A 26799-nucleotide genomic window follows, 5' to 3' on the forward strand; every position below is an offset into this window, starting at 1 on the left:
TGCCTGCTCACAGGGTGGGGTGGGTCGGGTGTATTTGTGGGGTTCGTGGGGCGTCCTCCCCCTGCCCCGCAAAGGAACGGCGATGGCAAGAGCTGGCAGCGACGGCGGCTGCTGCCACCCACCGCTGCTGCTGCCATCCATCGCTCTCCCGTCCCCGCCGTTTGTCCCGGCCGCTCGCGGGGCGCTGAGGGCCGGCGGGCAGCGGGGCCGTGTCCGGGCGGGGCGGCAGAACTACAGCTCCCAGGGCCGCGCGGAGCGGTGACATCATGTGCGGTGCCTCGGAGGTCACATGCCCCGCCAGCCCCTTTGTTTTGAGCGGCGCTGGCAGCGCGACCGGCGGCGGAGAGGCCCGAGCGCGCTGCACCGCTCCGGATCGCACCGCTCTGCTCCACGCCCACCGCCCGGCCCGACCGACCCCGACCCCGGCCCCGGCGGCGGCGGTTCCTGCGGGGCGCAGCGCGGCAGAGCGCGCTCCCGGCTGTGAGTGCGGGGCGGCGGGGCGCGCTCCCGGCTCTGAGGGCGAGGGTGCGGTGCCGCACAGCGGGCCGGCAGCCCCCGGGGAAGGCGCGGAGGGCACTGCGAGACAGCCGGGGCGCGGGACAGCGGGGGCGCGGGGTAGGCCGGCACCGTTAGTCGCCGCGGAGGGGACAGCGCGGCCGGGACTCTGCTGGCAGCGCGCGGCGGCGGTGCCACGTTGGGGTAGGGCTGCGGGCAGCGGCGGAGCCCCGGGGCCCGCGGCGGTGCGTGCCCTGCGGTGTGCGGTGCTGCTGTTGTTGTTGTTGTTGCTGTTATTGTTGTTGGTGTTGTTGTTATTGTTGTTGGTGTTGTTGGTGGTGTTGTTGATCCCCCGGCAGTGCTGGCGGGCGCTGCGCTCCCGGCCCGGCGGGCAGAGCGGGCGGGGGGCGCGCGGAGCCCCCGTGGCCGCTCCGTGCCGCGGGTCCGCGCGAGCCCCCCGAGCCCCCCGCGGGCGCGGATTGGCCGCGCGGGCGGGCGGGGGCGGGGCCGCGGGCGCGGATTGGCCGGGGCGCGGGGGGGCCGCGGCGGGGCTCGGGGTGAAGGTGAGCTGGAGGGCGGGCCGGGAGGAGCCATTTTGTGCCGCCGCCTCCGGCCGCGCTTCCCGGGCCTGGGCTCGGTTTCGGTGCCGCGCTGTTCCCTGCGGCAGCGGCTCCCGCGGGCTCCCTGCCCGGCCCTGCCGCGGCTGGGCGCGGGCGGGTCCGTTCTGCAGCTTTCCCCGCCGCGCTCCCGGTCGCTCGGGCGGCCGGGCCGTGCTCCATCCCGGCGGGCGCTGCCCCTGTCGGGTGTGCTGGCATCTGGCTGAACCCCGCAGCCCTGGGAACACTGTGGCCGGGTCTCAGGGTCGGGTTTGGTTCAGCGAAATCTGAATCACGTGCAAGAACGCCAGCGAAGCCAAAGGGGAAGGATTGGAACTTTTTCACTGTTTCTTCCCCAAACATGAATAATACTACGCAGTGTGCTTTTTCTGTACTTCTTTCTCAATTTAAGTTGTTTTTTTCCCCTGTGAGGGACCTTTTCGTTTACAAAACGGTACATAAAGGGTTCTGCAGTTTCAAGGTGTCCCTTTTCAATGCTTGTGTTTGTTTTGTTTTACTTAATAATCGTGACTCTCATGTCCAAATCAGTTCCTGTTTTTTGCTGGGTGACTTTTGAGGCCACTTAAGGCATTTTTGTGTGTGTGTCACTAACTTGGATTACTATTGAATTTTGACATTCTTTTTTAGAAATCAAGGGAGTGTCCTGCATTAGAATAAAAAACTTCTGCAGTTGAGCTCTTATCATGTCAATCAGTTCGATCATAGTCAATACTAGTTAATCAGTATTCTTAAAGACTTCGTCTTAGATATTCCAATCCTCAGTATCCCTTGTAAAACAAGAATTTTTATTAAAAAAAATCTTTAAAACCAACATTTTTGGTCTTTTTCACTCCACAAAGAAAGATGAAGGAAGGCAAAATGTTGCGTTTGTTGTTTTTTTTTTTTTCTTGTCAGAGGGAAAGGTTACGCTCTTTTTTCCCCACGCCCTCTTCCTTTCCAAACAAGAAGAGCATGTGCGGTGCTTCCGTCCAGGGTTGCGGGGGGATTTGTTCTCCCTGGCTCTGGGGGTCTGTTACCTCTGCCCCTCGGGGTTCGTTCTCCCGGCCTCTCGGGGTCTGTTCTCCCCGGCCCCTCAGGGGTCTGTTCTCCCCTGCCCCTCGGGGTTCGTTCTCCCGCCTCTCAGGGTCTGTTCCCCCCCTGCCTCTCAGGGGTCTCTTCTCCCCTGTCTCGGCATCTGTTCTCCCCGGCCTCTCGGGAGTTGTTCTCTCTGCCTCTCGGTAACCGCGCACCTGAGGCGTCGCCACCGCCTTATCTCCCATCACAAAACCAACCTGAGCTGCAGTTCCCAGGCCTGGCACGAAAACACCGTTCCATGCTGGGTTTCGGTTCTGGGGGGTGCTCGCGTTATGTGCGGGGTGCTGTGCTCACGGTGGCAGCACCCGGGACCGTCCGGTGCTGCCGGCTCGGCCCTTGCAGCGCCTCCCTCTCTCTCCCCTCACAGGCGGTCAGCGCTCCGGCCTCGCCAGGTGCGGGCAGCGGCGGGCAAAGGCTGGACATCGCCTCCCTGGCAGCTGCAGGAGCCCAGCGCAGCCTCAGGTACTCGAAGCTCACCCCGAGGGCACACCTGGGGCCGGGGTGTCGCTGGAGGACCTGGCCCGGAGCTCCGGGACACGCGGGAACCCGGCTGTGGCACTGGTGAGGGTGAGGGGAGAGGGGAAACGCACACCGGGGGCTGCAGGACAGGAAGGAGTTCAGTGCAGCATAACAGTGTTTTATGTAAGGGGATTCACTGATAGAAGGTGTCAGGGTGAGCGTGTTACAGACTACTTCTGGCAGCCTGTGAATGGGGCCTGTAGGGTATTTCTGAGGAGCAGCTTGTGTACACAAGCTTACAGATGGTGTAGGTGAAGGAAATAGAGGAACCTGAACTCGTGGTGAACCCAGCTTAGCTCAGAAATACGTGTGTGTGTGAGGTAACATCCATGTCAGAGCCATGTCTGTGTTTGGAAATAGTTTGTAAAACCTGTTGAGTATACATGTGATTTGTTTTTCTTTTCTAGTTTTTCAAACTAAACTAAATGCTTAAGATCCTTCTTGACCCTTGCTCAGACAAGCAATCCAGTGCATATTGTATTATTTTTTGATTTTTGATCAAATAATTCCCAGGGGGAAAAAAAAAACCGGTATTTTTCTTTTGCTTTGTTTAAATTGAAGAGATCTGAGTGTTAAATTCTGTGAATGACTGGTGTTTTACAGTGCAGGGTCTGTAGGCAGATAAGGCACCTCTGCATCCAGGAGAGGTGCAGATGGGTCTGTCCTGCTGTGTTTCCCCCCTTTGCAGGATATCCAGCTCAGCCTCAGGCACAGGCTCCCCTCTGCCTTTCCCACTTTGGCAGCTGGAAGGTGACATTTCAAAACTGCTAGAGCAAGATTTGCAGGAAGGCAACACGTAAATGTGATAGAGCTGAGCATGTGACACTGTTACTGATAGGCTTGTGAAATTGTTTTGCTGAAGCAAACCTGCAGAAGTAATTAGCTGGGCAGAAATTGGAGGAAAGTACATTCAAAAACAGTACGTTCTGCACTGAAGTGGAGTTCTTTCTCCTTTTTTAGTATCTTATTTGTGATTTTAGAATATTTATCCCCTTGAGTAGTTTTTACTCTGTATTTTTTTTTTCATTCTCTCATTTCATTAAACCATGAGGACATTAAAAATAAAAATCGTTTGCTGACCACTAATTTTGTGATGTTCCAAGCATAAAGAAGACATTGCTTCCTTCAGTGAGGAGTTGTAGCCCAGAGCCCTTGTTTCTGGTTATTAATGATTGCATAATACAGCGCTGTCTTAACTTCTCACATAATGAGAAAGATATAATCTTGAAGAATTTTTCCTTAGTTGCTGTGTTTTGCCCCCTCATGCAACATCAGGGTCTTGCTTTTCATTTCAGGCTGTCTTTGGAGAAGGTCCATTAGCTTTTGTGAAATTCATCTGATTTAAAACTGTGATGCTGGAATTGAGCCTTTTGTGTTTATATTTATATTTGCATTGTTATATTTCCCTTTGCTGCTTTGTTTCTGCCACTTCCTCATGCGAGTAGTACCTGGTTAGTTGCAGCTCAAGTTCAGTGCAGGATTTTGGCAGCTGGGGGTGGTTGCTGGTGTTGTTTTGTATCGGCTGTGTCATTCCAGGGTGAGGTGGTTGTGCAATCCGTGGGATAGAATGTCAGCTACAGATCAGATTGTCCATTTGTGCCTCGTTAGTCGCTCTGAAGCAATCAGTTATTAGATAGGCTCGTTGCAACAGCGTTTTTCAGGCATCACTGTGACAACTGGTCCTATTTTAAGTCAAATTAAAACTAATATTTTGTAGGGTAAATGAGCCCCAGACCAAGAATCTACCTTGTAAATTTGTGTAAAAAAATTTATTGGGAGAGGGATAGTTTTGGAACCTCTTTTCTCAATGAGTGAAGGGACAGCCTGCATTCTTTCCTTGCTGTTTGCTCAGATGGTGCCTTTTAAAGGTGCTGTGTAAAAAGGCTGTTTAAAAAAAGCACGTTCATTGTGTTCTATATTAAGTGGTGACGTGGCCAGTCTGGGACTGGGTAATTGCAGCTCTGAGGATGGGAGCTCCTCAGGAAATGAAGTTGCCGTGAGGAGTTGGTGTTTCCTGACTGTGGATTCAGGGAAACTGAATAAAATCTTGGGAGGCATGAAAAAAATTTCCATGAACTTAAAAATAATTCAGTTTGTGGCCTTGTGGACATACGAATAAATATTACAAGCATTTGAAATTGTGCCAATGCCGGGCCCAAGAGGGTGCTTTGCCAGCCTTTTGCTACCTCAGTATGTCCTGGTGTACATTCCTCCAGGTCATTTTTAAGGTCAGGAGAGGCAAAAAGCCCAGTTGTGGTAGATTGATTGCTCTCACTAACTCTTACATGCATTGTTTGCAAAGTCAGCTGCATTTTCTTCACCTACACACTTTAATATTGGCACATGCTAAGGTTTGAGTATTTGATTTCTGCAACTTCAGTGCTCTGATAGTGTGAGTGTGTGTTTGCATGCTGGGAGGAACCTTTACACTTGTACTTGAAACTGGAAGGTGTTCAAGGAAAAACTTCTGCTAATAATTCTTTGCCAGTAGTGCTTTGGAGACGGAAAATTTTGCTGTACTCAGCAAGTTGCCCTTTGTTCACGTTTCCAGTAATTTTACACAAAAAATGTATTTCATCTTTCATTCTGTTTTGTGTGCCAGCAGTTTACAATAATTTTTAATCAAGTCAAAGATTATCAGTGAACTAATTTTTAGATGTTAGGAGGGAGCAGGTAAAATCTTATGGTCAAGGTTACTTGTTGAGATCAGAGGTTGTTATTTAACTCTAGTGTTATAAGATTTCAGTATGATAGACTTTATAATGAAAATGAGTGGTTAGTCAATTAAATTTTTGCTTTTAAAATTTCAGTCTTCTCCCCATCCCCTTTTTGGCTAGTGCTGTTATATTAGTACTTTGGAGGCTCCAGCTGAAATGAGGATCACACTGAAAAAAGGGAAAAGTTGAAGCTCTTGATCATTATTCAGGACATTTTTGGCTTCTGTTAGCCAGGTGATCTGCTGGAGCTGAGATCTTGAGAGTTTTTATCTTGCACAGCAATGCAGTACCAGCCATTCTGGGACATTCAGAAATTGCCTACAATGTCCCAGACAGCTCTTTTCTGGCTATGTTCTGCATTTAACACCTGGCAGTGCTGCACTGCCCTGGGCAAGGTGCGCCCTGATTTGCCCTGTGCCACCTCCAAGAAAGGTCACCCGTTCTTAGAGTGAGCAAACAAGTATCGTGTCTAATGCCTGTGATGCAGCTCAGAGTGTGTCAGACTGAACACTGAGGTGTTTTAATTTTTCAGCCCGTTGCACCGAGAAGGAGAAGCACTGCAAGTTTTTCTCAATGACTCTATAGCCAACTGATGTAACAATGGTACTAATATTGGGACGCAGACTGAACAGAGAGGAGAGCGGGATACGAGATTCCCCTGCAACCAAGCGGAAAGTCTTTGAAATGGACCCAAAGTCCTTGTCAGGCCCTGAGTTTTTCGACTTCTCCTCGGGATCATCCCACGCAGAGAGCATTCTCCAGATCTTCAATGAATTCCGCGACAGCCGCCTGTTCACGGACGTCATCATCTGCGTGGAGGGCCGCGAGTTCCCGTGCCACCGCGCCGTGCTCTCGGCCTGCAGCAGCTACTTCAGAGCCATGTTCTGCAACGACCACAGGGAGAGCAGGGAGATGCTGGTGGAGATCAACGGCATCTTCGCCGAGGCCATGGACTGCTTTCTGCAGTACGTGTACACGGGCAAGGTGAAGATCACCACGGAGAACGTGCAGTACCTGTTCGAAACGTCGAGCCTGTTCCAGATCAGCGTCCTGCGCGACGCCTGCGCCAAGTTCCTGGAGGAGCAGCTGGATCCCTGCAACTGCCTGGGCATCCAGCGCTTCGCCGACACGCACTCGCTCAAAACGCTCTTCACCAAGTGCCGCAACTTCGCGCTGCAGACCTTCGAGGACGTGTCCCAGCACGAGGAGTTCCTGGAGCTGGGCAAGGACGAGCTGATCGATTACATCTGCAGCGACGAGCTGGTGATCAGCAAGGAGGAGCTGGTGTTCGAGGCCGTCATGCGCTGGGTGTACCGCGCCGTGGAGCTGCGCCGGCCCGTGCTCCACGAGCTGCTGACGCACGTCAGGCTCCCCCTCCTGCACCCCAACTACTTTGTTCAGACTGTGGAAGTGGACCAGCTGATTCAGAATTCCCCAGAGTGCTATCAGCTGCTGCACGAAGCCCGGAGGTACCACATCCTTGGGAACGAGATGATGTCTCCCAGAACTAGGCCACGCAGGTAAGGGAATTCTTTTAACCCTTTTTTCTGCAGAAGGACATAATTTGATGTACTGATGTTTGATATATGCATGCCTGGAGGAAAGCCTCTTGCAGATTATTTTACTTTGCTAAACTCTGGAGCTGCTGCAGTGACACTTTTGTACTTCCCCACATGCATGAAGCTCACATGTCTGAGGATGTGCATAAATGGGGCTTTTTACACAGAGCACTTTGTTGCTCTGAAAAAAGGTAAGTGAAGTTATATTACCTTGCAAGTAAAATACTTTCTTAAGGTTAATGTTTGCTAGGGGAGATCTTCAGTTACTTCATACAGTAGCAGTGTCTTGAAGAGAGCTTACTGTGCTGTGGCAGGAAAACCACTCCATTTCCCCAGCTTTCTATTTGTAACAAAGTCATGTAAACGTACAGTTCACCACAAAGGATGTGGATGGGGTATTATGTTTTCAGAGCATTTCCTTGCTACATCACAAATATTTTACAGATGGAGTAGCACATGTATTTGTAATAGACAGCAGAGCAACAGGTTGTTAACTGTAAATAATCCAAATATTGTATTTTTAAAGAATCATGAAACAGTTCCTGAAGTATTTTGTGCTCATTCAGTGACATTTTAATAATTCACAATTGCTGCTGCTTAATAATGTGTTACACAAATAGGTGACTGAGGTTGCAAGAAGAAATGAGGAAGAGTCCATTAGTGGCATTTATGAGCAATGGCTATTATGATTTTTTTTTCCTGAAAAATATTGTCCCTGCCTCATGTCAACGATAGTAGAGATGATAGTTCATGGTTAAGTCCAGCTGATTTGAGCCGTTTTTTATAAAACTGTATGTTACATTAAGGTGATGCAATGATGGTCTAGACAGATTGTATTAGGAGTTACTCCTCTTTGTTTACTCTTACTCATATGTGGTTGCTCTACTGTGACTCTGCAGGGAACCTTTATTTTTTTGGCAGGTGTTAAAGGCTTGCTTAAGGGGAAAAATAAGCAACTTGGCAGTGTTTGCCCCATTAGTGGCTTTCCAGTCCTCAGTCCTGCCATGAGAGCAGAAATTCATGCTGAAGTCCCTGAGCCCTGCTCCCCCCCAGGCTTTCTGGGCTGTGCACTGCCCTGGGAGGCCCTGGCATGGGAATTGCTGCAGTGCTTGCTCCTGGCCTGGAGGGAGGGAGCAGGGGAGCTCAGACAGCTGGAGGGGGCTGTGAGCTGCAGTGTTTGTTTGGTTTGGTGTTTGTTCTGCTTTTCTTACTCACTTGGCTGAGGAAGGCAAATACACTCAGGAGTTCTGTCAGTGTGGGGGATGTATGTGCTTGAAATTCTGAATAACCCAGAGTGGGGCTCTGATGAAGTACCTTGCTTAATACAGGTGATTTCTGAAAATGGGGGGGTTTGTTGGTTTTACTGCTGAGTTTATTAAACTGCAGTGGGAGCTTGAGTAGGTAGGAACAAGAGAAATAATTTACAAAGAGAAAAACTGGCTGGCATCCCAGCAGGAATTTTTTCCCCTTTTCTATATTACATTCATGGAATAGTTCTTTGTCATTTGTTTCTGTTGTCTGTTTGTTTCCGTTGCCTATAGCAAAAAGGGATCATATTTTGAAATGGTTGCCAGGTCCCCCTTCCCCCATGTTTTTATCAACCTTTTCTGGGCATTTTGGGGGGCAATGGAGAGCTCTTTTCTTTTTTCTTGCCTTCCTCCAGTATCTTTTCTATATAAAGTGTTTCTAAAAGGAGACAGGCTACAGGATAAAAAATTCCCACCCCAATGCTTTTAGTGAAACTTTGGGATATAAATTGTGATCATTGTATGGATATGGATGCACCTGTGGGTGAAATGTGTTCTACATGTTTTTTCAAAGAGCAGACTACATTGCAATTCAGTTTGATTTTTTTTTATTTTTGAAGCCAGTGAAGAGTTACCTGGCAATTTAAGAGTTAAATAAGAGTTTCCAGTGTGGCATAACTGTTGTCTTTGCCACTAAGGCATCCTGGGCAAATGCAGGTCTTTCTGAGCCAGCCTTTCAGTTATGGACTTGCAACAGTGACATCTTGAGGCTTTGCTGTCCCTCCTGCTGTGACCCAGCAGCTCTGCAGGCTGAGGGCGGGCGGTGAGCAGGGACACTCCCATACCCCAAACTGGGTGTGCTTTGTGTTACCTTCAGGCTGTCATCAAAGCTGCTCTTGGGCTGCCTGGTACCTGTACCTGAGTGTGCTCTTTAACCAGAAATTAGGGTGTTCACACATTTGAACATGTCCTTTTTGGTTGCCTTTGGAAAGCTTTAATGGTGTTCCTTCTTTTTCCCACTTGGTGATGGGATTCTATTTCACTTTGCATTTTCTCTGCTACCTCATTTACTACCCAAAATTAATTGAAACAGCAAGGAAGAAAAAAGTAATGATTTACCAGAATTTCTGTAGTTGGTTTGAATTTCTAAAATTTGTTTTCTGAACTTACCATGGTTTTGAATGTGATCTGTTTGAGCTACCCCAAGTTCTTCTGTCCAGCTCATGCTGTGCTGGTCGTGTTTTCACCTCAAGAGGTGTGTGTGGAGCTCAGGACTGTGGAAAGCCTGCCCTTGGGAATGCATGCAGTTGTGTGGCACTGTTGCTTGTCTTCCACTCCTTCACTTCTGTTTAATGCCCCTGTTCTTGGTGGGATGCTGTCTCCTCAGTGGTTACAGCCTGTTTTAAACTGTGTTACTTTGCTCACACTGTTGCATCTGAGGGCTACAAGAAGGGCTTCCTGTACTGCTGGTTGAGGTCACTGCTTTTTCTAACCTTCATTTAAATATAGCCTTAGTTCTTTTCTGGAATTAGCCTTTGCCTGGATGTTCTTTTTGTGTATTCCTACCACATTTTACTTTTTTTAAAAGCGGGTGTGCACTCTGTCATTTGAAAACAAAAATTTGGAACTAACTATAAAACCTGCACAGTGCGAGACTCGTTCAAGAAAATACAATGGAGAACATTTCTCTTACCTGAAGAAAGAATCTGGTCATATAGGTACTAAAATGTTAGGAAATTTTTTTGTTCTCTTTGGATTTGAAATACTGTGCTAAATGAATATTTTCTTGAAAAACCCCATTTCATAAAAAGCTCTCTCTGAGCAAAGTTGTTTGGTTTGTTTAGTTTTAAGCCAAGTATTGATAATCTGTCACAATCATCCTTTCAGTGAGTGAATGGAGGCCTCAATTCTAACCTAGAAAGTAATGCACAGGCAAACCTCTTTGTACACAATTAGCTGGTGTCTTTGGGCTTGCTTCTAGGGCAAATTATGAGATGAGTGTCTTGCTTTTAGGGAAGTTCTTTTCCTGGGTACTGCTTTGTTGGCACAGGAAGTTCTCCTTACCCTTTGAGAGATTCTTTTCAGAGTTGTTCCTCAAAAAAGCAAAAACCAGTAAACAGTAAATGCATAGAAACCAGGAAGGAGCGTGACTGCAAAGCTGAGCAGCTGCCAAGAGTTTCTTCTGGCAAGTTCAGGTGTGTAAGTGCCATTCCTCAGACACATCTCATTGTTCCCATCCTGTAGGATGTTAGCATTTAGCATTGCCTTTGCCTCTTTACAGTATTCTGGGTAAAAACATGTATGGAGTATTTCAATTTGGTGTGTGGTGACAAGGAGAGAGAAGGGCTCACGAGTTTTATTCATGATGTCTCAACACAGGGAAAGCCTCATCAGGATTTATAGGTGACTATGTGCCTAAGTTCATGTTGGGAACTTGAGGGACAGATTGTATAACTTTTACCTCAAATCCAGTCATAAATATTTTCTTTATTTTTGAGAGAAGACTGTGGTACTCAGCAATGGCATGAATGTCTGCTCTATGAGATACCTGTTCACAGTGGGACCACAGTACAAAGCACAACACAACAAAAAGGCTCATCAGAAAATAAATCAATCTTACATTCAGTTTTGCTTAACTGACAGCAATCCTTGAAATAACTGTGTCAGTGCAAAGTGCTTTAATTTTAAAATGCTCTGGAAAGAAAGTTTGACAAATGCTGACTAGAAATCAAAAGTCTGAGAGGGGGAATAAAGGTGGTCACAGTTTGATTTGCATGTTAAACATAGTTGGTTGATTCCCTACATTCAAATGTGCATTAAGTTCTGTTAGATAAGTGTTGTTGCTGTTGTGAATATAGAATATGTATAGTGCAGAAGCATCTGGTTATTAGAACAATAATCAGTGTGTGTGGAATAGAACTTAACAGTCTGTATGGGTACATTGCAGTCTGTCTAATGCCTGATTTATTCCCACTGAATTGTAGTTTTTGGTTTTAGGTTTGAATTTTTCTTTCAGTCTTCCTTAATGTTTCCTCCTGTCACTGCAGGAGGAAACATTAACATTTTGCTGTACATTGGCTCTAAGGATTTTTGGTTTTCCTCATTTTAGTGACTACACTCCTTCTGCTTTTAAACACTTGGAAATTTATGTGCTGTAAAGTATTATTACTTTTGTAAAGCTCAGGAGGGGGAATGAAGACTGATTTCATTGTGGAATAGATTGTTCATCTCATTATCTCTGGCCTGGCTTGAACTCTGTTTCTGATCTACATGTACAGTGAAAGGAAAAATATTACTATAATAAGAGCTTTCTATGTTATTTAATGACATGGTTTTTACACAGAACATTGTGCAGTGCAGCTCCAGCACTTACACAGGACTCCTGTCAGTGTGGTAACCTGCTGTGTAATGAGACAGCTGGAAACAGTGAAAACCTGTTTGCTACTCTTTCTTCTATTTTCTTTTTTCATTGTTGTTATGAAATTAAAGCTAAATAGTATTTTTTCTGATTTTCAACGAGTTTTGAAGACAATGTTGTTTGGCCTCCATGTACTAATAAATATCCCCTACATCTTAATTTTCTGTGTTCACTTTTTTAGATCAACTGGTTATTCTGAGGTGATAGTTGTGGTTGGAGGCTGTGAACGAGTTGGAGGCTTTAATTTGCCCTACACAGAGTGCTATGATCCTGTGACAGGAGAGTGGAAGTCACTGGCCAAACTTCCAGAGTTTACCAAGTCTGAGTATGCCGTGTGTGCTCTGCGGAATGATATCCTTGTTTCAGGTGAATAATCCTAAACTATTCACGAGTTCTTTCTTTGCTTGGTTGGTTTTCCTTGTGTCCTGTTGGTGGGATGTGTTTGTTTTGGTTTGCTTTTTAAGTGGTGTGGCAGATCTTTGTACTGTGAACTTCCAGAAGCTCAGCTGAAAGTCACTTGCTGCTGTGAACACGGCCCCAGCACAGTCTTACTGTAAACAAAAGTGTTTTCTGGAGTTCTTGTTTGGCATGAATCTGCAGTTTTTTACAGCTGATTCCAGGACATCAATTGTGTTTAAAGAGACCAGCTAAAGGCTTTGAAATACAGCAGGAGCCTGTGTGCAGCAACAGCTGGGAAAACTACAGATAAAAAATCCCAAGCAGGCTTCTGCCAGCAGCACATTCAGGCCTTTAGCAAGGGGAAATGACAGGTGCAGCTGGTGGTTCAGCCAGCAGGCTGTGTGTGTTGGTTTAACCAGAGCAGTTTCTCCTCAGGTGTGTGTGCCTGTGTCATTGGAACAGAGTGAGGAGCCAGGGAGATGCTCACAGAGCAGAGGGGGTGGGAGGGATGTGCACGGGCAGGGCATTTCTGGGGGTCTCATCCAGGCCTCAGCACTACAGGAAATCTGAAGGGCTTGGGCAGAAGCCATTAAAATGCATTCCAGCTTCAGGGAACAATCTGGTGTGATCTCAGCGTTATGGGAAAGTGTGAGGAAAGCAACTTACTGTGTGATTTTATCTTTGAAATCCATTGCAAATTACTTATTGAGTGTAATGTATAAATACTGGTAGATTCTTATTACATCCCAAAAGGGGATGTAAAGTTTTCACTGCCCACTCTAGGAGAGGCATGTTAATAGTTAGCATTGTCCATTCAATATTTGGCATATGTTTCATTTTAAAGGTGGAAGAATCAATAGCCGGGATGTCTGGATTTATAACTCTCAACTTAACATTTGGATCAGAGTTGCCTCCTTAAATAAAGGCAGATGGAGACATAAAATGGCTGTTCTTCTGGGTAAAGTAAGAGAAGTATACCTTAATTTTTTTATAGTGGCAATGTTTGCTGTATATAAGGAAACAGAGGAGAAAATACTTAAGTATTACTTTGTATTTCATATAAAATAATTTAAAAATATTTTTATATGTTCAAATAAAATATTTCAAACAATTAGGCTCTTCATCAGTCAGACACTAGCCATGGACATGAAAATCATATTACTGCTCATCTATTTTTTTGGGGTTTTGTTTTTTCATCACTGAAGTGGCTTATTTCAAAGAAGCAGTTTTTTGGGAAGCAGAGAAGCATCTGGGCATCTGGATTTGCCTGTGCTTCAAAATGCTGTCTAACAGTTTATATTGTTATTAGCAGAAACTGATAGTGCTCTGAATGTCAGCAATTTTATTTAATGGTTTCTGTTGAAATTAAGCAAACACATGTCATGTGGAAATGGGAGGTTTTGCTGTGTTTTGAAGGCAAGTATGCCTGACCATAAAACCACTAGTTGGGGCTCCCTTACTGAAATCTAGACAAGATGTGCATGTGGTGTCACTTGATCTTCTTAGAGATGAAACGTGCAGCTAAGCAAGCAGAGGGAAGAAGGTAATCACAAATAATGAGGAGCTCTGCTTCCTAAATATGAAAGAAGAGACAAGAAAGTAGAGTTTACAAACTGAGAGGAAGAAATACTTCAGTAAGCAAGTAGGGAAAAAGCAAAATGCCAGAAATGCAAAGGTAAACTCAGATGGGTGTTTGCTGCTGTTGTTGAATGTTATCTAAAAAAAGAGAAATACAGAGGAATGCCTTTTCTAACAAATGCTATTCAAAGAGGAAGTTTCTACTGCAGTATTAATAATAGTGTGCTTTGGCATGTGTTTGCAGTGTCATTCCACATGTGACTGAATGGAACTCTCCAGGGAGTCTTTACCTGTTATTTTCAGACCAAATTCTTCTCCTCCTCCTGTGTATAAATAAGAAATGTGAGCAATGTGTCCCTTGACAAAGCCAGCAGATCAGCTTTCTATTCATTCAGTGTGCTATTTAAGTGCAGTAGCTGCTGCAGACACAAGCTGATGTGCTGTCCCCCCGTGTGCAGGTGTACGTGGTGGGAGGATACGATGGGCAGAACCGCCTGAGCAGCGTGGAGTGCTACGACTCCTTCTCCAACCGCTGGACTGAGGTGGCTCCCCTGAAGGAGGCTGTGAGCTCCCCAGCTGTCACCAGCTGTGTGGGCAAACTCTTTGTCATCGGGGGTGGCCCTGATGACAACACCTGTTCCGACAAGGTCAGTTGGCTCTCTTGGGTTGCATCTTCTATTCACAGCAAACTGGATTTAAACCAGATCCTGCAGGAGATCTGCTTGAGCTGTTTTGTGCTGGATGGAGTGTGGAGTTATTCTAATAGAAAAAATACAGAGTAGAAAATGCTAATTGAGCAGTACACTGTTACTGTGGTCTTTCTCATGGATACATTGCATTTGTCATTGGCTTCACAAGTTCTGTGAATTGATAAGTGGGAGTGTTTGGAAAACAATGTCCAATATTGCTCGTATGTATAAATTATTGATACATGGAGTTTGGGGAGGCACTGCTGCCTTGTCTCTCCTTGTGTGACCTGTGTGGGCATGCCAGGCTGTTCCTCCAGCTGGGCTCTCAGTCTGAAAGACCTGTTCCTGTTTCCAGGTTCAGTCTTACGATCCCGATACCAATTGCTGGTTGCTCCGTGCCACCATCCCCATTGCCAAGAGATGCATCACGGCCGTGTCCCTCAACAACCTGATCTACGTGGCTGGAGGGCTCACCAAAGCCATTTACTGCTATGACCCCATTGAGGACTACTGGATGCATGTACAGAATACATTCAGCAGACAGGTAATTACCAATCAAAAACCCAAAGACAGCTGAAAGGTGCTTTTTGGCATTGTTATCTTGGCGTTAAATAAGCATACATTTGCTTAACCATAATAGAATCACATCTCTGATTCCATTCTTGCTTTAACTCTTCCTCTTGTAACTCAAAACATCACAGAAGAGGAAGTTTCTAAACCGGTAGCTCTTCAGCTGGCTCTTAAGCAGTCCAGGCTTTGCTTGAGAGCTGCTGCTGTTGGAGAATAGTGTAGTGAATGATGATTTCATTGTATAGACATTACATTCTGTTGTATGTTGTCATTTAGAAGGGAGTAATTTCCTTATAATTGATTAAAGCCTTGCAGTGTGACAGGAAGTACTGAAGGCTGTTTTTACAGTGTGAAAAAGCCCCACTGTGCAGCACAGAAAGTGTCTGACCTGAGCAGTGAGAGCTCTCTCATTTCCAGTGGGACACTGAGCAGGATTTGAACGAGTCTGCTCAGTAATGAAGTGTGTGTGCAGCAGTTACATTTCCCCATGTTTTAAAAATACCAGTCACATATTCTGTAGTATTACCTAAGAGAAATTTGTTCTTTTTTCCCCAGCCTTCCCTCTGTTCCTCTGTTTTAATCTGTGTTCTCTGTTTAACTGAGTATTTTTTCCATGCCTCTTTTGAGGAAGAAATAAAATCCTATCTCTGTTTCAAGTAAGACACAGCATTGTCTTTTCTTGTGCACTGTTTTTAGTCGTGCCTTTTTCCTCTCCACATTTACATCCCTCTTCATTATCTGTTGCTCCTCTAAGGTGCTTCTCCTTTTTCCCATTCTTTGCATTAATAGTACCTACAGTGGTCCCTCTTCTGAAAACCTTTGTTCTCTCCTCATTCCCTATCTCAGATCTTTCAGTGGTAAGTACAGTGTTCCATTGTTCACTTTGTCTGAGCTCCATGTAGTAAAGGCTTGGAGCTGAAATAGACCTGTGCTGCTGCTTTCCCTAATTTCTGTGCTTTGTGCACTGGCCCTTTCAGGAGGGAACATTGTAGGCCAGGCTGTTTACAGAAGGCAGAGTGCTGCCCTCCTGCATGGGGGCAGACACAAATCAAATCTTGCTTTTTAAATAACCATGTGTTCCCTTGTGTTTTCTTGCAACAGGAGAATTGTGGCATGTCTGTGTGTAATGGAAAAATCTATATCCTTGGTGGAAGACGGGAAAATGGTGAAGCCACAGACACTATTCTTTGTTATGACCCTGCCACAGGCATTATCACAGGAGTAGCAGCCATGCCCAGGCCAGTATCGTATCATGGCTGTGTCACCATTCATAGATATAATGAAAAAGGCTTTAAACTGTAACTTTTCTTTTCTTGAAAAAAGAAGAAGAATGAATCCAGTGGTCTGCTGCAAGACAGGCTTTTTAAAGATTCCTGAAGTGGGAATTCCCTGCCTAAGTGTCATATGAAAATTCTATCCAGTGCCTTTAGAAAAAGGGTTAATTTAACTTACCAAACAAGTCTACAAACCTATCCAGTAAGCAGAGTTCAGTTATATCTGCTGTGGGCTCTGATATGAGAGCAGGACAGTGGTCAGCAAGTTTGCCTTGTGTGTCATTAGTAATTAAAACCTGGAAAGCTTTTGGGGAAAGTGCCTTCAGCATCTGTGCCTGTGTTTTTAAAAGCAATATCTTCAAGGTGTTTCCAGTTCTACTAATGGGAAAAATGCATAGGCAAGTAAATCCCAAAGAGTCATCCTGGATCATTACCTGCAATTTAAAAAGCTCAATTATAATTCATATGCATCATTCTTAAAACCAACTAGATTTTTTTTGTCACATCATGCATGGGTTGAAATTAAAAAAACAACGCAAAAAGCCAAAGCAAAACCAAAACACCAACAAAACAAGCTACATTGGACAAATAAGAGAATCTCTGAGAAATGCTTTCTTCTGAAGGACAAAATGGCTGTTTGGTGAGCCACTACAACACAACTGCTGTGATGCCTGTATACATCAACCCTGTGGAACTTACTCATAGTGCTCATAAATGTCCAGCAGAGAAGTACAAGGCTACGTGACATGGAAAAGCAGTGGGTTCAGGCATGCACCTGTGAGGCAAAGTTTGAATCACAGTTTTTACCTTTTTGAATAGTATGGGTGAAGGCTGAGAGTTACTGGGTTCACTCTTTGCTCACTGCAATGTCTAAACTATTTAGGAAATAAAGGGATGTTGAACTCTGCATTCTCACAGTTTTCTGAATCATGTTATAAATTACCTGGTGATAGAGGTGGGGACTTGAGTTTGTGCCCTACAGGTTATAAATTGTTTTTTGGGTGTCTCATCTGCAGAGATGGCAGAGTATCCAGCAAGTATTTCTTGGCCTTTCTTCAGACAATCACTTACTGGAGCACAGTTAAACTACTGCATAAGCTGCTTGGCCACAGATAAAGAAATTGTGGAAAGGTTCCTCCTTTCACCAGAAAAATATCTGTGGCCCTGTCCATGTAGCCATATGAGGTGTTTTGGGTAATTCTGAAGCCTAGGAAACACCTGCATTTTGATGCACCACCATTACTGGGTTGGGGTTTTTTCAGTAAAGGTATTTTTTTAAGTCCTGCCTAGATTTCTGTACTAGGATTCCTTATTTCCAGTACACAGTTGTACAGGTGAGGCACAAAGTTCATAAAAACTGAAATAGCACTTGAGAGTTGGAAAATGAATAGGATTGTCTGTGTACCAATTTCCTGTAAATCACCAAAAACCTCAGGAACTGCCTTCCAGAGGAATTCTGAGGACAGCAGCCAGTAAGGAAATTGGTCAGTGCCAGGGCAGAAAAACCCCATAAAGCCCCTGCAGAGCCAGCCCTGGCCTCGGGGTTCTGGTCTCTGTGCTTGCTCAGGAGGGTGAAAACAAGCACCATCTCTGGAACGTTGTTTGTTCCACTGGACTTTCCTCATCTGTTTTCCCAGAGTATTTCTTCATGAGATGGAAATTCTGACCCTCAGTGAAGCTATGCCAAACTGGGAGTCACCATTTTCAGTAACATGGTCATGAGTTTTAAAGAGCACTGGGAGCTGCACTTTGGGATGCATTAACTTGTAACCTCAGGAAAGGACACAAATTTCAGTTTCTGGCTGAATACCAAACACTGCTTTTGATATGGTAAGAATACTGATAAAATACAAATCATTGCATATCAGTGATGTAATCAGGAGGTCAGTCCCTGAGCATTCACATTGCCCTAAAAAGAAAATCCATTGATATAATGTTAAACTAATGAATCAGATAAATTAATCCTTTTCTAAGTTTCATCTGTTTTGCTCACCAAGTTTTACTCTGAAATGGCAATTTCAGCCTCTGTGAATAGGGGTTGTTGATTGCAATGCTAATTGCCCTGTAACTGACTGTATGTACTAACAGCATATATAGCTTGTGCCATTGTTGTAAATAAAAATGACAAAGACTATAGGAGCACTTCATTACAGGTGCAATTTGAAAAATACCCTCCTTTCCTTTGATTTCCTCTTGTTTGTATTCAGACTTGTAATGTTGTCATGCTCTACTGTTTTTAAACAGTGCTCATTCTGTAGGTATAGAACAGTGTCATTTAATCTGTGTTTATAATACTGCACTACTCTGTAAATAACAAGATACTGCTTTCCAAGGTTTTTAAGACTAATTTTATCGTTTAGTTGTCTTTTCTTATCAATTTATGTACTGTTACTGTTACCTGTTTTTGAAAATGACAGTGTGTAATGAAGCAGTAAATGCAGAAATTTAGATGCAGAAAACTTCTGCTTACAGTTCTTCAGAATCTGTGTCAAAGCTGAGCAGTTACAGGCGTGGAGCACTGCTAAATGGCAGTTACTTAAGCAATGATTTCTTTAAAACAGTGAGTTTTTCTTCTTGCTTGTTTACTCTGTAAATAATTTGCACTTATGGCCTTCTCTCTTACAACAGTTATTTTTAGATATACTAGGAAAGAACAATTTGACCTTGATTTAATGACAATGTGCCATATTTCTAGAAGGATGCATTAATTTGGAAGTTGCATTCCTGAGCCACTTGTTCTCCAATGCATTTCACTTAGGTAGAGATGGATTCAAAGATTTAACCTCTCACTCTTATGCATATCTAGATGCTTGCAGTTTATGGGCTTGAGCAGCAAGTTGGTTTTAGTTTTTCCTTTGTCTCAGCTAGGATAGAAAATCATTAATGTCGTCTACTATAATCAAATTATTTCCATCATAAAATGGTAGTAGCTCTAGGGCACCTGCACAAAGATGTAACTTCAGTCCAACCATACATATGAGGGCTCAAACATCTCCAAGTCACACCTAAAAAATAAATTCTAAAAATTATCTTTACTCTGCTAAACAGAAATGAGTAAATATTTTTCTTCTCTGTTTTGATGTCCACTTCTGTTCTTAGCAGTGTGATGTTAATTGAAAAGACAGTTGATGCTTTCTTGCATCAGGCTTCTGGAAGGTTCTGAATCACTTACTGATCAGTGCAGCCTGTAGCCCTTGGCTGAAGCATTCCCCTTTTACAGCCATCAGCCCCAGAACACTGCCTGCTCATCTGGTGGTTGTAGCTGTAGACTCCTTCCTTGGGAGTGGTTCAGCAGGCACAATCTGTGGAATCTCTTCCATTTTATGCTGTGTGTCTGGGGGATTGGGCACTGTGCTTCCCCTCCAGCACCAAGGGGTCCAGACTGTACTGGTATTTTTTTCTTTTGACTGGCACCAATGCAGTTCTCATCAAAGGTAGCTTTGTTTGTATTCTGCTGAAGCAGAGATGTTCATGCAGATTATGTTGATATGGACCCTTATCATAATTTAGTGAAGCTTTTTAAATAGCATTGTTAACATGGCAAAGTTTTGAGAGAGGCTGATGGTGGAGGAGGAGGAAATGCTCACGTGGACAGAGATTCAGAGGAAGCTTTGGTCACCTGTGCCTGAGAGCAAGGATGCTGCTGCCTGTTCAGTTCTTCCTCAGACAGCTGAGTTCCCCTCATTCTCCCAGGCAGACACTTTGTCCTGTTTGTGTTTGCCTTGCTGCACGGACAGGACAAGCAGCACTCCCTGCCTGTGACTCCACGTTTCCCCCTGCCCGAGGCACAGGGGTGCTGCTCAGCAGAGCCCGGGCTGAGGCCAGCCCTGGAGAGCAGGGACAGGAGAAAAGCATTGGAGCAGGCTCAGAGGTGGCAGGAGGACACCCAGCGTGGTTGGGGGTTCAGTTTGGCTGGGCTTGCTGAAACCAGGGTGTCCTAAGTTTGCAATTCCAGATGCTGAAACTCAGGTGGTAAAAATGGTTCATATTTGTCAATTCACTGAACTCAGCTGGAGCAGTAAAGATGCAGACACGGCAATGGTGTGCTAGTGGCAATGCTCAGGAAAGCCAGGGCTTCGTTTTTCTGAATTGCCCAAATAGCAAGTTGCTGTGGGGTTCTTTTTTACCACTGAAGAGGGCAAAACCCAATTCAAGAGCATTAAGAATCTCACAGGACTTGATCATTGTGAGGCACAATGAATATTTTCATCTGAATGTAGTCTTATGTACACAAGAAATGACAAATGAAATTATTTGTTGTGCCTGGTTAAGGAAATCTGAGCACCATATACTCAGAAAAGGAGCCTAGAGGGTTTCTAAGCAGAAACCTGCTATCTGGTTGGGGGCTGAGCAATGCTTTGGGTTTTGTAATATATGTTTAGCATACAAGTTTCCTCAGTGTGGAATTATTTCAGATGGCAATAATTAAAGTGGAACATGATTGTGTAACCAGCAGCCTCCCACCAGGCCCAAGCCAGCTGTGACTGTTCCCTGCTCGCTGCCTTTGTGTCACACACAAGTTCATGAAAACATTACTGTCTAAGAACTGTAAGCTGTTTGCAGGAATATTCCTTTTGTCCTACTGTAGAGATCCAGTCAATGCTAGTGTGTTTATGTGTGCACATCTGTATGTGAATTATTTTGTGATCATTCTCTGATAAAGGCCCTGCGTACAACTTGTTAACAGTGTAATTAGGGCTTAGTTTGTATGATTAGCTCCAAAGAAAATACTGTGTGTTAATTTTGAAAATACCTGTGCCTTGAATTCACCTGTATTTTTATCTGTTGTGAAGAAGAGCTTGGATTACTCCTCCCAGTTTGTTATCTTTATTATGATTGTTCTGACTGTCCAGACTGTTAATGTCCTCCTAGGAGAAATAAATCTTGCCATTCATTAATTAGCACAGTTAAACTTCTTGTTTAGAACATGCCTAGAATGCTTCCATTATTACAGTGCTATGGCAGATTTCATCTAGAGAAATCAGCATTTGTTTTTTTCTATTTTTTGTTTCCAGCAACGCCTCAATGACAAAGGACTGAGTTTAGTCTTTGACTTCCTGTCCTTAACATGTGCAGTTTCTTGTATTAGTCAGTAGCCTCTGTGATATTTCTGAACTCTCCAAAGTCATCAACCTCTTGTTCAAGATACAAAATATGAAGCAATAATATGGTGCAGCATGGCAATAAGCAAATCAAGAGACTTGAATGTAATGTACTGTTACTAATTTCATCTGTGTAAATGCTGGACCTATGAGTCATTCTCCTTTTGGTGCACCTGTAGCACTTTGGAGTTGGATTAATAGGAACTACTTGGCCATGGAAAGAGAGTTTACCTCCTGAACTGTTACTCATGATATTTTCGCCTGAAATCATATTTTCATTTTCCTTTTTTTGCTGAGGAAAACAGCAGTTCTTGTTATTCCTTGCCAGTTCCTTTATTTACTGAAACATAAAAGCTGTAGTTCCACGGAGAGCTGATCTTGCCCTCAGGAACAGCCTGGTGCAGCACAAATGACATTTGAGCAGGAAAGCTCAGACCACTTACTGTGTGCCAGAGTCGATGTAACAGATCTCACATATAACATTAAGGTCTTCAGATTGTGCTGACAGTAGAAAAGTGATTTTGTAATGTAGCACAATTGCAGTAACACCTGTTATATTTAAATATACTTCTTGCATAATTCTTTGAAAGTTTTTTAAAGTTCAGTGTATCTAATAAACATTTGCCTTTTGAATAGTTGACTGTGGTTTATTTAGTTTATGAGAAGTCCCAGGGTGGGGCTGGGTGGTACAAGGAGGAAACTCCCTGCTGCTGTTTTGGGCCGTGTATCTTGTTGGATTCTGCCCCTTGTGCAGCCTCTCTCCTTTGATCTGTTCTCCTGCCTCCCAGTCTAGGTGTTTTCCCTGCTCATATTCCTATCCTACCAAGGGGAATAAGGCAAGCTGGGGGCTGCACACAACAGTAAACTTGAAAGAAAACTGGAAAAAGTAAACAGCAGGAGGTGGGATGTGAGATATTGGTTAATCCTGGGTATTGTGAATGGACTCAGAAGGCAAAACCAGCGTAGGAAACTGGGAAAAGGTAACAAAACATTGGGAAGGTCACTAACAAAACATGGCTTGGAAAGAATCCTGTAGGTTTATTCTCCTAAAATCAGAGGCTTGGCCATCTCAAGATGCCACACACATGTGGCAGGGCAGGGGCAAGGCCTGGTAGAGCCAGCTGAAAACGTGGCAGGCCAGCTGCAGCTCTAGTGAGGCCAGGCTCAGGTACAGCCACACACTGGCTCTTGCTGCAGTGCCAAAAACAACTTCCAGTCTAGTTCAGTGCTTGCAGAAGCTCAGCTTACTGGAATTGGAAAGAAAATGCAAGGGAATCCCTGCAGACTGCAAAGCAACAGAAAGATTTTTGAGAGCTGAAAAGCCCACCTTATAAGTCTTAAACGCAGTCAACTGGTGGCAGTATTCTTAAGAACAGCTTCTTCCTCTTTCCATTAAGCAGAAATAAGGAAGAAAATAAAATTGAACTACATTACAGTCATTCCTGGTTAGCAGGATACTAATTTGAGTTTAAGAACAGTCTCCATTGACTTGCCATACTTCACATCTGTTGCTTGGCAGAAAGGAAGGCCAGTAGTGGCAGAAAGGATAGTAGTGATCCTGAAATGAGCAGAAAAGAGGACCTTAGCAGCTAAGCTTTGAACATTCAGCACGGACTTGCTAATCAGAGGCCTCATAAATAAGTTTGCCAATCCATGAGTGAACAGGATGTAAATTTGTGCTGGTTCAGGGCTCACTCACTGCATGAAGCATGAGACTGCCACAGACCATAGCACTGATGGCATTAGCTGCACCCACAGAGGTACTGCAGCCTGGCCAGAGCCAAACACAAACCACGACATTAACTACACTCATTGCACTGGTTTAGCTCTGATTTGAGAATATGCAGTATGATGAGCACTAAATATGGTATAAGGGTTTTTTGAAACCTATCTTAGGGTAGACCAGGGCTCCCATCCTGGCTCATGCTGTGAGTTCCTGCTATCCTGCACCTCAGTCATCCCAAGACTCCTTTCTTGGGTCTTTCCTTTTGCTAATCATAGAATCACAGAATCCATTAGGCTGAAAAGACCTCAGAGTCCAACCTATGACTCAACATCCCCTTGACAACTAGACCGCAGGACTAAGTGCCACATTCAGTCTTTCCCTAAATACCTGCAGGGAAGGTGACTCCACCCCGGGCAGCCCATTGCAATGCTTAACCCTTTCTGTGAAGAATTATCTTAATGTCCAACCCGACCCTCCCCTGGCGCAGCTTAAGGTGATGTGTTCTCATCCTGTCCCTTGTTCCCTGAGAGCAGGGCCGGCCCCACCTGGCCACAACCTCCTGGGCAGGGAGTTGTGCAGAGCCACAAGGTCGCCCCGGAGCCTCCTTTTCTCCAGGCTAAACAGCCCCGGCTCCCACAGCTGCTCCTCATGGCACTTGTGCTCCAGCCCCTGCCCAAACTCCGCTGCCATTCTCTAAACACACTGCAGCACCTCTGTCATCCTTTCGTGAAATATCTTCCACGTTAAAAAGTCTCCCTCAGATCTTTTAACACATTACAACACGGTTGTTCCAAGCAGCAAGTCAGGATCAAATCACTGCATTCGTCTCTCCGTACAGGAACCTGACCACGTCTCCCATCTCGATTTCTGCGCTGACGCGGGCGAGCGCCCGCTCTGCCCCACAGCCTGTGCCGGCCGCTCCGCCCTGAGGGAGCCGCATAGCGCCCCCGTCCCTGCCCCGGCCCGGCCCGGCCCGGCCCGGCCGCTCCGCCCCGAGGGCACCCGCCCCGGTGCCCGCCTCCCGGCGGTGCGGGCCGTGAGGCGGCACCTGCCCGCGGCCGCCCCGCCCCCCGCGCGCTGCCCGCCTGCGCGGGCCCGCCCCGGCCGTGACGGGCGGCGCTCGGCCCTGCGCTCATGGCGGCGGCGGCGGCGGCGGCGGGACGGCCCGGCGGGGGCCGGCGCTGAGCGCCCCGGGCGGCGCGGCGGGTGGGGGCGGCCGGTGCAGGCGGCGGGGCCGGGCCGAGCCGGGCCGGGCGGCGGAGCGCGGTGAGCGGCGGGGCGGGCGGAGCGCGGGGAAGGAGCGCGGCCGTGGCCGCGGCTTTGTGTGCGCGGCGGGGGAGGGGAGCGGCGCCGCCGCACGTGGGACCGGCCGCGGGCAGCGCTCCGCCCTCCGCGCCCGGGGCGGCACCGACACCGGCACCGCCGACACCGCCCCCCCGGCCGCCTCCGCGCCGCCTCACGCCTGCGGGTCGAGCCCCGCCGTGCTCCCGCCTCGGGGGCACTCGCTGCCCCCTCACGGGCAGGGTCGTGGCTCGGGTTGAGCGGTTCTGGGCGAGGGACAGCCGGTGTGTGAGCCCGCGGCAGTGAGCCGCGGGCTGTCCCGAGGCGCCGGGACCCGTCCGCTGGCCCCACGCTCCGGGAGTGCCCAGCATTGCCCTTCCACGGGCGGTGGTGCCTGTGGGGAGATCCCCGCTCTGCTGGGGTCACGGGTGGTGTCCCGAGCACGGCTCACGGGGCTCCTTGGCCGCCCTTTGCCAGCTGTACACGGGGTTCTTTGACAGCCCTTTGCCGGGGGGGCACGGGGCTCTTTGGCGGCCCATTGCCGGGGGACATGGGGCTCCTTGGCAGACCTTTGCCAGGGGGCATGGGGCTCGGCCACTGCAGCTCTGCTGGGGCTGTGGGCACCCGGGTTCTGGTGAGCCTCAGGCGTCTGGAGGCATTTGGAGCTCCTGGGCTGTGCAGAACAGAAGCAGCTCCCAGCTGTGAACCTGTGCAATGATCAATACCCCACTAGAGAGGTTTCCCTTCTCTCTTGGGAGGTGCACCACATGGTGAGAGGTTGAAGCCTGGCCTGATGGTCACTCTGGTTTTTATTTTTCCTGCTAGTGGAGTAGAGAACATGTCTGGGATCAAGAGAGTGATCGCAGAGAAGGACCCTGATTATGAGGACATCACCGTCACACATCCCAACAAGCGGCACAAAGCAGCCGAACAGTCAGGTAGGAGCTGTGGAATTGGAAACTCTGGATGTGGATGCTGTCTGTAAACTGGTCAGGAAAAGGCTGGGGTAGGAGTTAGGGGCATGGACGGATGTTGAGCAAGGCAGGTAGTGATACCTCTGTGCAGCCAAATAAAGATGTATCTTATGTGGAGTCGTCTCTTCCTGCTATCTGGACCAGAAGTAAGGATGCAGCCTTTGGTGCATGACAGGAGATGGAGCACAAGCTGTCCATGGCCCCAGCACTTTGGTTCCTGTTGCTTCCTAAAGTACTTACAGTCCATCTTCCCGTGCTGAGTTGTTCTCCAGCCTGTGTATTTGTTCTGTGGCTGAAGTCTGCTCTGGAAAAGATTGGCAGGTTGTTTACATTTTGGGGCATAGAGGTCACAGTACAGCTTGGGAAGGAGAAAAAAATCCATGACCCTGCAGGGTAAAAGAGATGCACAGCCCTGCAGTACATGCACTGGCTGTTGGAAGATGACAAATGGTTGCAAGAGCTGGCAGATGAAGCAGAAAGAAGCTTCTTTGATGAAGTGTAGAAAAGATAACTTAGGGAGAAGGAAGGGGCTTTGAAATGTGCAAGAGAGGAGGAAGAGGAGCATGACTGAAGGGAAGGTGGATGAAGAAGTGTAGTGGAGCAGGTAGCTGGATGAGTAGGTTTGCATTTGGCACGCCGGGATGTGCTTGCTTTGGGAAGCCGCCTGCTGGCAGAGTGCCTGGGACAGGTTGCAGTCTCTGTGGGCAAATGAGAGCAGAGCTGCTTGCCCCGGGGGCAGGGAGTAGGCTACTGATTTCTGGCAGAGCACAGCTAGTGAGAGAGCATCGTGATGGAAGAGCTGACAAACAGGGAGGTGAGAAAACCGAGGCTGGCTGTGGGCTCTGAAAAAGATCCAGGAATAGAGCTGGAGCTGCCAGTTGGAGAGGGCCAGAGGATGGCTCAGTGGGTGATGTTCTGCAGGATGCTGTGCCCTGGACAGCTGTGAGGGGGCTGAGCTCTGGGTTAGATGTGTTCTGGGCAGGTCCTGTGTGCCATGTGGGGCAGGGGCCCTGTGCTGGGGCTGGCCATGTCACCGCTGCCAGCTGCCTGCCCTGCCTGGCTGCTCTGTTCTGGCGTGTCCCAGGGACTGCAGGCAGGTTTTTAATCTGCTTCTGAAGCAACTTTTCCCAAGGTCTTTATGCTCAGCAGGCAGAGTCTCAGGGCCTTGGAAAACTGTCCTTGCCAAAGTGAACTTTGCTTTCAGGAGGTTCCTCCAAATTGGCTTCTTTCTTCATTTCATGGAGGATCTCCAGCTTTCAATACTGGAATTCCTTAACTACACAAATTTCACTAACATGATCATAATGAGGTTCTGTGGTTGACACTAAGATGGGAAAAAATAAATATAAAATATTCTTAAAAGCCTCTGTAATATAACCACAAATCCTTAAGTGCTTGAATCATCATGATGCTGCTGTGGCATGGCATCAGCCTTGGAAGTTGTCCCTTTCTGAACCATACCTTAATGCCTTAATCTGTTGAGGTTTATTTTAAGGGTATAGCTTTGCATGAGAATTTCCTCATCCTGGTGTTCATGGAGGTAAATTATATCCCTCTGGT

At 46.6% G+C, this 26799-nt stretch overlaps 2 protein-coding genes across 6 annotated transcripts in view; both read left to right on the plus strand.

The window, feature by feature from the left end:
* The first annotated feature begins 314 nt into the window (after positions 1-314).
* KLHL24 (kelch like family member 24) lies at positions 315-21893 on the plus strand. 2 transcript variants are annotated; one of them, XM_064720807.1, is made up of 8 exons: positions 315-480; positions 2554-2747; positions 5955-6942; positions 11828-12012; positions 12890-13008; positions 14082-14270; positions 14668-14856; positions 15984-21893. In XM_064720807.1, the coding sequence occupies exons 3-8, from the start codon at positions 6023-6025 to the stop codon at positions 16182-16184; spliced, it is 1803 nt and encodes a 600-aa protein (XP_064576877.1). In that variant the 5' UTR covers positions 315-480; positions 2554-2747; positions 5955-6022; the 3' UTR covers positions 16185-21893. The 2 variants fall into 2 exon arrangements, with proteins under 2 accessions (XP_064576877.1, XP_064576876.1); XM_064720806.1 differs by having other exon boundaries at positions 2554-2648.
* A 2278-nt stretch (positions 21894-24171) lies between these two features.
* YEATS2 (YEATS domain containing 2) overlaps positions 24172-26799 on the plus strand; it is a 49146-nt gene continuing 46518 nt past the window's right edge. For all 4 annotated transcript variants that reach the window (XM_064720674.1, XM_064720675.1, XM_064720676.1 and 1 more), the window contains exons 1-2: positions 24172-24250; positions 25091-25203. In XM_064720674.1, the coding sequence (XP_064576744.1) occupies positions 25104-25203 (100 nt within the window). In that variant the 5' untranslated portion in view covers positions 24172-24250; positions 25091-25103. The remainder of the gene's footprint in view (positions 24251-25090; positions 25204-26799) is intronic.

This window comes from Zonotrichia leucophrys, chromosome 9, assembly GCF_028769735.1.
Source record: "Zonotrichia leucophrys gambelii isolate GWCS_2022_RI chromosome 9, RI_Zleu_2.0, whole genome shotgun sequence".
Taxonomy (NCBI): Eukaryota; Metazoa; Chordata; class Aves; order Passeriformes; family Passerellidae; genus Zonotrichia; species Zonotrichia leucophrys.